The 13,128-nt window shown below is 44.7% G+C and overlaps 4 protein-coding genes and 1 non-coding gene across 5 annotated transcripts in view; 3 read left to right on the top strand and 2 right to left on the bottom strand.

The window, feature by feature from the left end:
* Nucleotides 1-349: 349 nt before the first annotated feature.
* Nucleotides 350-1,247, bottom strand: Pmar_PMAR025688 (Ribose-5-phosphate isomerase B, putative; the record flags this gene model as incomplete). The annotated part of the gene is made up of 7 exons (XM_002783830.1): nucleotides 350-428; nucleotides 471-529; nucleotides 581-641; nucleotides 733-805; nucleotides 903-969; nucleotides 1,016-1,084; nucleotides 1,131-1,247. 7 exons carry the CDS (start codon nucleotides 1,245-1,247, stop codon nucleotides 350-352), a joined length of 525 nt encoding a protein of 174 aa, XP_002783876.1.
* Nucleotides 1,248-3,103: 1,856 nt separating this feature from the next.
* Nucleotides 3,104-3,176, top strand: Pmar_PMAR025687. Its single transcript has one exon. It is a non-coding gene; the product is annotated as a tRNA-Glu (tRNA).
* A 1,610-nt stretch (nucleotides 3,177-4,786) lies between these two features.
* On the bottom strand, nucleotides 4,787-5,936 carry Pmar_PMAR025686 (small nucleolar RNP protein, Gar1 protein RNA binding region, putative; the record flags this gene model as incomplete). The annotated part of the gene is made up of 6 exons (XM_002783829.1): nucleotides 4,787-4,836; nucleotides 4,880-4,954; nucleotides 4,998-5,070; nucleotides 5,120-5,280; nucleotides 5,328-5,420; nucleotides 5,894-5,936. 6 exons carry the CDS (start codon nucleotides 5,934-5,936, stop codon nucleotides 4,787-4,789), a joined length of 495 nt encoding a protein of 164 aa, XP_002783875.1.
* Nucleotides 5,937-9,977: 4,041 nt separating this feature from the next.
* Nucleotides 9,978-11,777, top strand: Pmar_PMAR025685 (protein SET, putative). The gene is made up of 3 exons (XM_002783828.1): nucleotides 9,978-10,569; nucleotides 10,881-11,045; nucleotides 11,548-11,777. Exons 1-3 carry the CDS (start codon nucleotides 10,010-10,012, stop codon nucleotides 11,669-11,671), a joined length of 849 nt encoding a protein of 282 aa, XP_002783874.1. The 5' UTR covers nucleotides 9,978-10,009; the 3' UTR covers nucleotides 11,672-11,777.
* A 584-nt stretch (nucleotides 11,778-12,361) lies between these two features.
* Pmar_PMAR025684 (protein PTDSR, putative) overlaps nucleotides 12,362-13,128 on the top strand; it is a gene marked incomplete at both ends in the record, with an annotated part of 4,868 nt that continues 4,101 nt past the window's right edge. The window contains 2 exons of the mRNA XM_002783827.1: nucleotides 12,362-12,406; nucleotides 13,029-13,126. Of these exons, the coding sequence (XP_002783873.1) occupies nucleotides 12,362-12,406; nucleotides 13,029-13,126 (143 nt within the window). The remainder of the gene's footprint in view (nucleotides 12,407-13,028; nucleotides 13,127-13,128) is intronic.

The raw sequence follows: 13,128 nt of genomic DNA, 5'->3' as shown, positions 1-13,128 counted from the left end.
GAATGGTCACTGCCAAGTATTGATTGGTATCAGTGTTTGGTGAAACAGTGTGCGATACAACTTGCAGCAGATCCATTCATAGTAGCAGACTCCTACTATGAATCTATTCTAGAATCTTGAACTCAAGACTGACGCTGCTACTAGCAGTGTCAATACAAACACAAGCGGACTTGTCGAAGTTGTCTATTGGAACATCCTCGAGTTCAACGTCATAGATTTGTTTACACGGTGAGCTCTGGTCAATCTTGTTTCGCCACTAACTAACACGACAATAACTTTTTGGGAGACTTTATGTGAACATTTGGAGGAAACTTATCAACATTTCGCAATAAAGAAATTCAACAGAAAGTTAGTTCTTGTTCTCAAGGGCCATCATCTTGTCAATCCTTTTCTGATGGCGTCCTCCCTCGAAGTCGGTGTTGATGTAACTGATACCCATTAGTAAACAATAAGGAAATGTAATTTCTTACGTAGCAAGAATCTCTCGCGCAACCTCGACACCCGTGGTACGGCCGCCCATAGCAAGAACCTGAGAATGACCATGCATACCGATGCAATAGACAGATGAGAATAGTCTTACGTTAGCGTTGTTGTGGAGACGACTATATCGAGCATCGTAGTTGCTGGAGCACAAAGCACACCTGGAATAGCAACAATACGATTGAGTATGTCAATGGTGGCTACAGTGCAATAAGATGAGTACCATGAGCTGTTCAGTCCATGATCGTTTACCTGATTCCTTTGCACTTGTTAGCGGACATCGAGATTCCTAGACCAGATCCGCAAATGACAACACCCAACGCCTCTGAAATGACAGTAAATGATTCCATGCTGGCCTATTCTGAATTTTGCAGGATCAACCACAAGATACTCGACTCCATACAAGACTAATACCCGCTTACTGGTAGTATCATTGGAAATGCTCAGAAGAGTCTTGCAAGCTTTCTCAGCGAAATCAGGGTAGTCGATCTAAAAGAACTTTCATGAACGCCTTGAACTATTCCCACGACTCTACCGATTCATGCGTGTAAGTGCCGACATCCGTGATGCACCCCTCTGGGGCCTTCAAGACGTTCTTGACGAACTGAAATGGAATGAAGTAAAAGTCTATAGAGGTGCAGAAGGTCTACATCGATCATCTCATTTTTCAAATCGATGCCGGCGTGGTCAGAACCGAAGACCAACTTCAAACCGTTCTGCAAACGGGCGGTGGCGGGCTCGAAAAGTAGCTTCTGGGGAGTCGACATGAGGAGGCACTATAAACTGGGCAATATCAGATTCATACGTATTGGTGTACTTGTGGTGGCCAGCGAGCTATGTGATCTCGTCAGCGCAGAAAAGCGCGCGCCCAAAAACTCGAAGGAGTATGTAATTGTGACAGCCAAAGCCTTTCAACACCAATATGTTTAACGGATAGTTCTCATGGATTGACTGAAGCTACTTTACGAGGAAACTTCCCCTCGTGTCTTCTTAAGTTCTCCTGAGGAAACTTTCCTCATGAGTAATTTCACCTCGGCCTACGGCAGTGGACTTCAGCCCACCCTCCCACACCACGATGGAGATGATATGCGAGTCAGCTTTAAGCTCCAAGACTCGCGATCATCTCGCAGTACACGCTTATCAACCTCATCACAGATCGCGACCTTGACTGGACGTCGATGTACGACCCCCGTCGAGATCATCTCCTGTTCCCAGGCTACAGGCCGCGGGTCACAGTTTGATCATCAAACTTTGATGGTTCGATCTAGTATTCTTCTGCTGAGTTTGCCCGAACTCCGTGGTTGTAGAAAAATGCGGCACCTTCGACTATCTTGTGATATTTCCAAATGGTGAGGAGTATCATTCAGGTACGGAGGGTGAAATAGCCACGCATAGGAGATGATATTCGCGTTCCTAGCGTCGCTAGACTAGCGAGCGCAACTTGGTTTTGTGTTATGGGTTCACGGATCCGAGTGATTCATCAGGATGGGGACTAAGATGAGTTATGAGTTCAAAGCTCAAATCTTCGGATAGTTCAGAGTAACGTCCTCCCAATTTTCGTCCCAAACCGCCCGTACAGGAGAGGCCCAGCTACAGGCTGGATGCTTTGGATGCTGCATCCGATTATGTTGCGCTGGGAATCATCACACCATTTTCGATTATGCGGGCCTGGGCCATCAGGATATCCATTATTAGAAGCACGATCTGGTGTGTTAGGAGTGCGCTTTGCATCTATCCCGAACACCCAGGTTCGATACGAGCTTTCGTTTTGCCGGCAATTGAATTCGAATGGTGGGTAATTCAATTGCCTCTCTCCCAGTCTCCTTTGTGCAGGCGATTTGACTGCTGCGAAAAATCAGGGAATATACCGAGAATTCGTATATGTATGCGATAGCTGACGTGCTCGGATTAGTGCAGTGGCTGCAGTAATTCAAGCACATCACTCACAGTTTGGTGATGAAGAGTCTCTTCATTCTATTCTCGGAATGGCTGAATGAATCGTTCAACGCTACCAGCCAAGAATCGAGCGCTGAACTAAAATGATATAGTGTGATTATCACAGCAGCTTCAAGCCGCTGTGATAATCACAGTGACAAGTTGTCACTGACAACACCTGTTAACCATCAGCTGCTGCCTCTTGTGACACTGTACGAACTAGCACACGAGTTGGCGGTTACGGTTGACGGTCGCACATCGCTGATGTTATATTTCTATTCCACTACTAAAAGAACAACATTTATATCCTTTTGAACAGTGAAGATCACTGCAACAGCGATCGTGATTCTGGACTATGGTTGTCCTAGGTTTCAAAACCCTATCTGAATTGTGTTCATAAGCAAGGATAGAGAGCACCATTCAGAGGCTCTCGATGAGTTCCGAGATGTATGGATGATCGTGATATTCGAATTGAGTTAAGACGCTGTGTAGAGAAACCCGTCAGAGCCGGCTTTATTTGGTGCAAGTGAGATTGCCGAGCAACGATCCCTTCGGAAGCCACACAGTATATGACCAGAAATACGATTTTGAGCAAGTCATTGGGGTGATCAATTGAGTCCATCATGTTGCCCATTGTTGGTGAGTACTTAGATAATCGATGGCACGAAGTAATCCGCCAAATTAAACTTTCGATGTAGTCTAGCTGGTTAGGATTCGTGGCTCTCACCCACGCGACCGGGGTTCGAGTCCCCGCATCGGAACTTTTCGCACAGAACTCGCCAAAAACCCCATCTAACGACGATAAACCTGCTACACCCGCCAGGACCCAAGCAAATCGTTCAGCAATCTCTTCACTACCAAGCTGTGAGGGACCGAATGACTGCAGTAATTCAAGGACATCAGCTGTCGCTTGCGTATACCAATTCTTGGTGTATTCCCCAAGTTTCCGCGGCAGCAATTTGTATCGCGGATCCCTGATGATGCCACTGACGATCATTGAGATAATTGACGTGCCCGTGTTCCAATATGGATTGATGCTAAAGTTCTGCAAATGCGATGGTACAATGAATTTAAGTTATTTAATTACTACACGACACTCATGGAGTAAATAAACCCAACAATTCGTGTGTTACCTTTGATATGCGCACTTAAACACGACACTATCCCCAAACCAAGTGGAGTACGCAGATCGGAAAACGCTATGGAAAGCCAACACTCAGCCTTCCCGCGTCCCGATCTTTCACGAGTCCCAATGAGATGAGGTGTTCCAGTGCTTTCCTCTATGAGCAATTTACGGTGCAGAAAAAATATACACGTAGTCAATTGTATAAACTGGTGATGATAGGGGGAACTTCGGGAAAATCTTGTTGAGTTTTGCACACCTCTGCGCTCAGGAATTTGTAAATCATCATAATGTAGCTGTGGACACCCCTGAGCTCAGCAGAGGAAACCAAACACATATTCCACCACTGAAACCCTTCAAAACTACATCAACCAATACTAGAGCTAATCGTGGAGACGATACCGTTTCTCCGCCGTCAGAGCTCCTATAAGAACACCTCATCCGGATGCAGCGTATAGATATACTCGTAAATCAAGCCATTCCCTTCACCTTCTAATTACGCTGATCGAGGAGCAGCGGTACGATTGCTGTAATCCACTTACCCACATACTAATATTCGCTGTAAAAATGGGCTCGAATGATCAACCTCGCTATGTTAATAAAACTCCTCCGATCCTTCCTGAGGCTGCGTTATCAACTAACAGTTCTCTCCCACAGAATTCCAGATATACAATTTTCGACTGAGCTGAAGAGTCTCCTCACTAATCATGGACTGCACGAATTCCGGTAGAAGTGTACAAAAACAAAAGATAATTTCCTAAAATTTCCTCAGAATTTACATATTGTCACCAACACACGTAATTGGCCATGTGCGTACCATATATTCCCACACTGGAAGCCGCAGTCACAAATCGGAGAACCACAGCAACCAAAAGCGAATCGCGTCCTCATCCCATATGCTGGACCCAGTAATATCACCACCGAGCTTAGTGCAGTTCCATCATGTTGATTCTGTAGGCAAGCTCCGGGGACCCGGCATTCACAATGATTATCAGCATTACAAAGGGCTTTCTACAACGAACACTCTCGTTAATAACTAAATGAAAACTTCATGTACCGAGTTGATTCACTCACCCCTCTCCTAAGATTGTTATTCCCAATCTTTCGCAGGCTGCCGTTTAGATCAATGCACTTCACATACGAATTGAATAACACTACAATCTTCCTAAGACGTTGGTAAGGTGACCCAATAGCGCAGGAAAAAGGGACAATTACAGACAGTACGGTCACTATTAGAGTACCACTCCTCTACCATCTTCCCTTGCCCTTACCCTTCCCAAAATGACCCTTACCCTTACCTGAGTACAACAGCATCATGACATAGAATGTCTGAAATCTTACCCTTGCCCTTTCCAAAGCCCTTGCCCTTTCCTCCTTTACCTTTGCCACCTTTACCCTTACCCCCAGCGGCGTGCTCTGAAACAGACACAATTTCCCTTCCCTCCTACACTTGGATTACTCTTAGGGCCGATACTCTTCTTAACAGGAAGGAACCGCTCTAGAGGAAGAGTTTGGTTGCCATCAATGTAGACCTGTTAATGGTCAGAGATTCTGCACGCATGCGCAAAGCCAATGGCTCACCTTTTGGCCAGTCTTGAAGCTTTTAGCAACGACACCATCCTGCATCTTTACAGAGAAGTAGAACTCATTGATGGGTCCGAGAATCTCATCAACTTGCCCGATTTGACTCTTGTTCTCGAGGAACACACGTCCATTGAAGTAAGGCACTTTAGTGTGGGTACCTACATCGGGAAGTGAAGGAAGAGTGGTATGATAATTAATATATTACACTTGCAGATCATCTCATCTTCACAGACGTGGATCATCTCTCCGAGTTCTTCTACCCATTCAGGGGGCCCAAGAGGGGCGCGGTGACCCTTACCTAGCACCAACAACCGATGCAAATACAGCGTTGCACATCGCGACCCGATTGGAGTTTCACCTGTTTTACATTAAGTGGCGTAAAACTCGGTGAAAAACGCGAAGTTCACGGTATGCAGTAATTGTGAAATATGTTTTTCACTAGTGGTTTTCATATCAGTGATACTCCATTAAATTCCACAACGGCAACCTATGCGACGCTCAGATGATGACCGCCAATGTGGTGCACAACGACATACGAAATAGAGGGTCCGAAAAGTGATTATCTATACGTATATTTTCAATGCAGGTAGCAGCAGCTCCAGCAGAGCCACCACTGATGGCTCAGTTCATAATGTCCCCGAAATTAATCATGACATGAGTACCATCCTCATACCACACCTTCACCAAATCTCTTCCCCCAGACGCTTCTCGAGCATTAGAAGGTTTTGAACCACAACACGACGAGACTGTACTGGGCGCGTTTGTGACTACCTTTGCCTTTTCCACCTTTTCCTTTGCCGAATCCACCTTTCATTATGATGATCTATATCAATGACGATTACCGGGGACGCAAAGCAAGAATTGAGGAAATACAAGTAGTACTAAGTGCTCAAGATGCACTCTGAGTTATGAAAACCGATTCCTTACGTAAGGATAAGGGTTTCCCCATCTCATGTTAGCATCCTAAAGTGCGTCCTTATCGGTAAAGCTCCTCAGATAAGGTTTCCTATGAAATAGGCCCCAGGGATACACGAGTGTGACTGAGGAGGGCTTGACGGCATCTCATCCGATGCCCCTTCCTTCAACTACGGCTGTGCTCAATAGAGCCAATTTACTATTTTTAGCCGGGTGCATGGCATCTCATCCGATGCGGTACATGATACCATGAGACTCATCATATCTCCTTCGCGATTAATACGTCGAACTGTCCGATGAAGTATCCTTGCGAGTAAATCTCAGCATCACCCCAATGGTGACCTAAGGTTGCCAACTTCCTACCTCCAAGACTCTGTAGGATGCCTCTAGATTGTTTGTACCAATGCCTGAGATGCTGACTGTCACACGTTATGCAATCCACCTTCGTGACACTCGTTATCAGCAACGCTAGTATACAGCTTCTCCTCATTCATATACTTACTAAATGCATGAAGGGGCTCTGTAGGGGCTGCAAGCGCTACAGTAGAACTTGTCTCGCACTTATTGTACATTCTGAATGTAGTGTAGTTACTCCGCTCCCAATGAATATCAGCTAAATCAAATTGGTTAGGATCACATCTTCAAACGCGAGAATAAATGAGATATCTGAATCGAATATTTCGATATCTTCCTTATCCACCATCCTTCCTTATACCCTTATACCCATCTTCCTTATATCCTTATTGCCGCCGAGATAGCTCTGTTATCGAGGGATGTGACCACCATCCGGAATTCTCCGTCTCATTGCATCATACTCGACTCAACGACTGATGAAGCTGAATGGCTTAGTGATCCTGGCAAGATGTGTGCATGACGCGGGAATTGAAGTAGTCATGTGGGATCTGATCCATGTCTCGGATGGTACGGCAGAGTCCATATGCACAGTTTTATTGGGGTTATATGAAAGAGATGGGGTTCCCCTTGCAAGATGTTGCGGCTGGGCCAGTGATGGATGCAGACTGCATCATGCAGTGCCATGAAGAAGGCGGCTCGTTTGTTCTGTGAATCGTCACAATATCAGGTGATCTGCAGTTTTCTTGTTTTGCCAGCTGTCACTCTGATGGGTAATCTTCGTGCACTGCCTAGCACACAGACTGGATATGTGCCTGTCTAGTGACGTATGGTCGAAGTCTCCTCTCTGTCAAAGGGTTGAGAAAGCTTTGAGAGTTTGCTATCCTACCTTCAACAGATCAGCACGTAGAAGGCAGAGCCTACTAGGTCTCGTCAACGTGAGTGCTGTGTTCTCTCGTGCGCTCAGTAGACTGAAACCGATAGATCGAAAATGCATGCCGTAGCGTTCGGTGATCCGAGTGGGATCCTCCCACAATGAGTCCGCTAACTCGCCCAGCAAGACACAACGCTCCGTCGAAGCGTTCGCGGATTTCTCAGTCCAATTATTGCCTACCAATTCACGCGCTCAAATCTGGAAACAGAGTAGCCTCGAGGCTCATTTCCGCCAAGAAATTAAACATTTAATCGTCGTGAGGTGAAAAACTACACCTTTTCAATCTCAAATTCGGCAAATGAAAGAACAAATTAGAAAAATGAAATTTGATTTTAGTCGGATGAAAGGAGTTTTTCACCGAATGAAAGTTCAAATTCGAAATGAAAGTTCGATTTTCGTAGACCATTCAAAAATGAAAGTTCAAATTCGTAAATGAAAGCTATGAATTCGGAAACACAACTTGAAATTCGTCAAACACAAGACCAATTTCGACCAATGAAAGCTCGTTTTCATCACGTCTCGAAATGCACTATCCACACTACACGCACTTGCACCACATCTCGATATGCGCTATTCACACTCCACGAGTTGACAACTCGCACAATGTGCGAAGACTGCTCGAGGTACTTCTCAAATGTGAACAGTTATTGCACTGAGTGAGATTCACGAGTGGTTCTCCGGAACGTTGGGTCACATCGGTCCGTCGGACCGTGGGTCCGGGACCGATGCAACCCGTCGAAACCCGAACTTTTCGTAGAGGGTTGTTCCGGTTCGGTATTCGGTATTCGATCAAAGTTCGGTTCGGTGGTCAGGAAATCGCACCGAACATGTGCTGACCCCATCGTCCTTCCGATATCATCGGAAGGGTAATGGAGATTCTCCATGGGAGAATCAAACCCAAACAATCCCTCGGCTCGAATCTCTGAAAATCCTTCATTGCAAATTTGTGGATTGCGCTGTACTGTTGCGCATTACGGTGCAGCCCGTAGAGCACCATCAGCACGCGCAATTTGCGAGTCGCAAGTCGATCCGTGGCACGACGCTGACGAGAATTTCCTTCTATCGAATGAAAGTGAGCTTTCATTGGTCGAAATTGGTCTTGTGTTCGACGAATTTGAACTTGCGTTTCCGAATTCATAAATTTCATTTTACGAATTTGAACTTTCGTTTTCGACCGGTCAACGAAATTCTAACTTTCATTTCGAATTTGGACTTTCACTTCGTGAAAAACTCCTTTCACTCGTCGAAAATCAAATTTCATTCATCTAATTTGTTGTTTCAATTGTTGAATTTGAGATTGAAAAGGTGTAGTGCGAAGCAAACAGCGGGAATTTCAGGGGGTTGATGACTGCGCAACTTTTTTCGGAATCCGAATCTGGCTCTAGCGCCCTCAAGTGTTCAGCATAGTGCGCTTTTCCTTCCCCACACTGACTTGGTCAGTATCAGTTTGCTATTCATAGTTACTCGTGTCATCGTACCTACCATCGACTCCCTATGTAGTGCCTTACGTAATAGATAGCCCCACGGAGTCGATAGTACGATCCATAGTAGCAGCTCGCGTCGCTTCGCTCCAATTAGAGCGAAAAGAGACGTTTAGAATAAATAGGTAGGAAGTAACGTATAAGAGGGGCATATGCTGAAAACATGGGAGTATGTAATTAGGATTTGTGGAGGAAATTTGAAAATGTGAGATTTTTACGCACGATTATATTCACCTAGCTTAAAAGTATTGATAACAAGGACTGGCATCCACGATATGTTATCACACCTCACCATGTATTCTTGTATACAGTGTATCGAGTTCGCAAACGGTATTATACAGTATATTGGTATCGATTCTATGTTATTTCTATCGTATTTGGCATGGCACAACTTGTGGGAGAGGGCTGCTGAGCTTTCTCGCAATCGTAGGAGTTTGCTATTGCGTATTCAAGGACGATAGGCTACTAGGCCCGTAATTATGCTTCGCAATAGATACATACCAAAAAAAGGGCGATTTTGAGTAACAGGATTAGTTTATTGATTTAAGAAAATCGCATAGGCAATCTGAGATGGCATGAATCGAACTGGTCACTTGCTTAGCAATTATCATGGATTGGTCACAGTTGAGAACATACGTAAAAAGATGGGAGAATTTCAACCAAGACTCACGTGAAGGATAATATCATTCACTTCATGTATCCTTGTGCAGCTATTCGAAGCGAATTTAAGAATAATATCAACGAATCTTGCAAGCGCCAGAACTAACTCACGTAAAAGTGGGGAAAACGTTATGTCTTCGGCATCGTCATGCTTCCCCTCCGACAGTCGCTACCCGAGAATTCCTTTCCGCCAAATTTTCTCTTTAAAAAGCTTCCGATGACCTTCGACACCCCAGAAATCCAACGCGACGTGTGAAACTCCGAATCGGCTCCGAATTTTAGGCAGTCATCTCTGAGATTCGGAATAAGAAGATGTGTAAGAAAGTTTCGCGCGCCCCAAAATTGGCTTTGTGCTGCGCGTTGTCACTAGCATCTGTCCCCTACGAGTGTCATGCGCGGAATGTGAGTTGTGGAGCAAAAATCTTCCCGTTGCGGGATATCTTGCGGTTGAGGGTGCAAGATTCAAAGTAGGTCCGATAAGGGCTCAAGGTCCGTTGACTCCACATCCATTCTCAGCTTTTCCACTTGTCCCATCAAGGTTTCTCCATGACTTCTCCCATCGACTCCGTCATCATCGAGAAGCTCAATTCGCTCGATAGTGAGTACGCTGCTATTCGTCGTCAGCAGGAGATTGAGACTCGCGCTTTGGAGAAGACCTACGATGCCAAGTACCAGCCTCTCCTTTCTGAGAGGTCCAAGCTCGTTGCCGAGGGCGGCGTGCCTGAGTTTTGGCTCACTGTGTTGAGGAACACCGCCAATTTTGGTCCTGAAATCGAAGATCAAGATAAGGAGGCTCTGCAGTACTTGGTTGACATTCAGGCTGAGGAAATCCCCGGCGAAAAAGAGGAAGATTTGGTTGCTGGTTTGAAGATCACCTTCGTGTTCAACGAGAACCCTTTTTTCGAGAACAAGTCATTGACGAAGACCTACCACTTCAGCGAGGTTAATGATATGCTCCGTCATGAGATAACGTCTATTGACAGCGACACTGTGGCGTGGAAAGCTGGCAAGGTCCTCACGTTAAAGTCTGTGGTAAAGAAGAATAAGAAGACTGGCGCTACTAAGACTGTTCAGAAGGAGAGGGAGTCCTTCTTCAGATTTTTCACGTAAGTTTTGGAGTTTTAGTCAGTTGTAGTTTTCTGTAGGGTAGTTGTACGTAGACAGTTGAAATGGTGGATTTATCAGTTTTGTGGTCATTTCATTATCAGCAGCATGTAGACGGGAATTTTGGTCAAGTTGTTGTGATTGTGATTTTTTACGTTCGGGCGTTGATGAGATCTACGCAAATCACTGTTTTTCGTATGGTGTTTGATTTCGCTTCGTTACTTACATTCTATGGAGTTTCACTCACATCGTGAGGTTGGATGTATCTTCAACCTTGAGAATTTTCACTGCAGTAATGTGTCCTTTTTTTCAGTCCTCTCGGGCCTGATCATCCCATCCCTGAAATCTACTTGGATTTGGACTCTGATTCTGAGTCCGATGATGACGAGGCTGACAAGGAGCGTCTGCAGTTCTTCATGAGCGCCGATTTCGAGAAGGCTGATGACTTGAAGGAGAATATTGTTCCTCGTGCCTTCAAGTAAGACTGAATTGCAAATTTCATTTAGTGCAGTACGAGGTGTACTATAATGGTCGTTTGCGTATACAATGCGGTCTACTTTCAATTTTGGGTATTATTTTTTCATGTCAACGTGGCGGTGGCAAACCTATAAATATCAATAATACTATAATATCATAAGAATATAATTTGTAGTAAAATATAAAATCAGAATAATATTATAAACTCGTTAATATCGATAGTCACCAATTGTATATCGTCTATTCAAAATTATTGTATGATAATACTAGGTTTTATTATGTTTATCATATTATAATAAGCGTTATATAGTACTTTTATCATGTTATTCCTATATTTATCACTCTCAATGCTCCCATTATCGTTATATTAACTCGTTGCATATATGTATAGTTAACATGACGGTGAAATTCATGTGTGTTGTTGATTCCGTTTCATCTTCTGGTAAAAGTATATGAAAGTCAAGTTGGTCGTAAAATTTCTGTCGAGATGGTATTATGAGCAGATACTATACCGGCGAGGCTGCTGATTACGATTCCGATGAGGACGATTCGTCGTGTGAGGATGAGTGCGAGTCCGACGATGACTCTGAGCAGGCTGATGAGGGCGCCGTTCAGAAGCACGAGTAAATACACATTTGTATTACACGAAGGTTAGAAGTGGGCATTTAATGTCTCACTTATTATTCTACTGTTCTTCTTACTGTAATCGTTGCATCGTCCGTCACTGAATTATCGCAAGCTCCAGAGCAGCTACAGCACTGTATTGATCGATCGTAGGGTGTAGGGTAATCTGTCGGAAACACTGCCAAATCTGTTTCTGGTTACGTTGGTAGTCGAGGAGCTGTTGAGTTATGCGGGTCAGTGGGGTGATTGCTTTAGATTCGGGTTGGTTTTTTTGTAGGGAGTCGGATATTTTGAGAAGTGGGGCGATGTAGTGTTCCCATGGTAGTAGTCATAGCTTGGTACAATTCGAGAGGGTTGGAGTTTGCTTATGCGTCTGTTTTTATGCTGAGTGCATTGCAGTTTCACACGTGATATGAAAACATTAGTGGAGAATATATTTCACGACTACTGCATACCGCGAATATCGGGTTTTTAACGAGTATTTCACGAAAACGGAAGAAACTCCACTGTTTTCGAAAACGTTAGCGTTGGTTGTAACTCTTGCTGGTGGTATTACCGTGGAAATAAGTCATCTGCGTTTTATATATCTTGGCATGTTATAGATGGATGAATTTTGGAAAAAATTAGCGGGAACTATTTTTGAACAGCTTTGTTATTCATATCGATGCCACCACAAACGTCATCGGTCGCCCAATGCCCATCACCCAAGAGAGCTCGGAAGCAGTCAGCTTCTACCACGTCAGGCCATCCTCTCGGTGTGCGGCCTTTGGGAAACCTCTATCTGGTTAGTGACGCGCACAGAGCAGAAATTACGGGCGATTTGAAAATGGTGGGGGAAGAAATTCTCGTTGGGACGATACTACGGTATTTAGATGGAAAATCATTGGCGGTTTTGGGGATGACTTCGAGAGCGATGTTGGCGTATACGGGGCTTGATGAGCTGTGGAAAGAGCTCGTGTGCGGAAATGAAAATTATCGCGGAAAAATTGAGCCGGCGGAAAATGGAGCATATTGGAGGGACACGTATTATCGTATGCGAGGAGGAAAAATGGCGCCGAGATTCGACTGTAGAGTTTTCAGCGATTTGCTTTACCAACCGTTTTTGCTGCGGAATTTACCGATGCCAGCTGAAGTGAGCAGTGAGAAATGCAACATAACGCGAGTTGATGTCTCGGAACTTTCGGTTGAGGATTTCGTGGCGAAATTCGAAAGGCCGGGAAAACCTGTTATATTAACGGGTGGAATGAAAAACTGGGCGGGTATGGAAAAATGGCACTCTGATGAGTATTTGATGCAAGCGTGTGGTGACACGGTGTTACTGTGCGGAAGTGGAGATTTGACTATACGGCAGTGGTTGCAGTATTGGAAAAATGGAGGGTGTCGAGAGGATGGACAGCTGTTTGTTTTCGATGGAGAATTCCGAGAGACCTGCCCGAAGTTGACTGAAGATTATGAAGTGT

The sequence above is a fragment of the Perkinsus marinus genome (assembly GCF_000006405.1).
Source record: "Perkinsus marinus ATCC 50983 genomic scaffold scf_1104296935984, whole genome shotgun sequence".
NCBI classification, from domain to species: domain Eukaryota; phylum Perkinsozoa; order Perkinsida; family Perkinsidae; genus Perkinsus; species Perkinsus marinus.
This window is presented reverse-complemented; position numbering and strand designations above follow the sequence as displayed.

Excerpts from the sequence above, each read along its gene's own strand:
- Pmar_PMAR025685 (XM_002783828.1), top strand. The coding sequence starts at position 10,010 with ATGACTTCTCCCATCGACTCCGTCATCATCGAGAAGCTCAATTCGCTC. Across the intron at positions 10,570-10,880 it reads TCCTTCTTCAGATTTTTCAC|TCCTCTCGGGCCTGATCATC; the intron begins GTAAGTTTTGGA and ends CCTTTTTTTCAG. Across the intron at positions 11,046-11,547 it reads ATTGTTCCTCGTGCCTTCAA|ATACTATACCGGCGAGGCTG; the intron begins GTAAGACTGAAT and ends TATTATGAGCAG.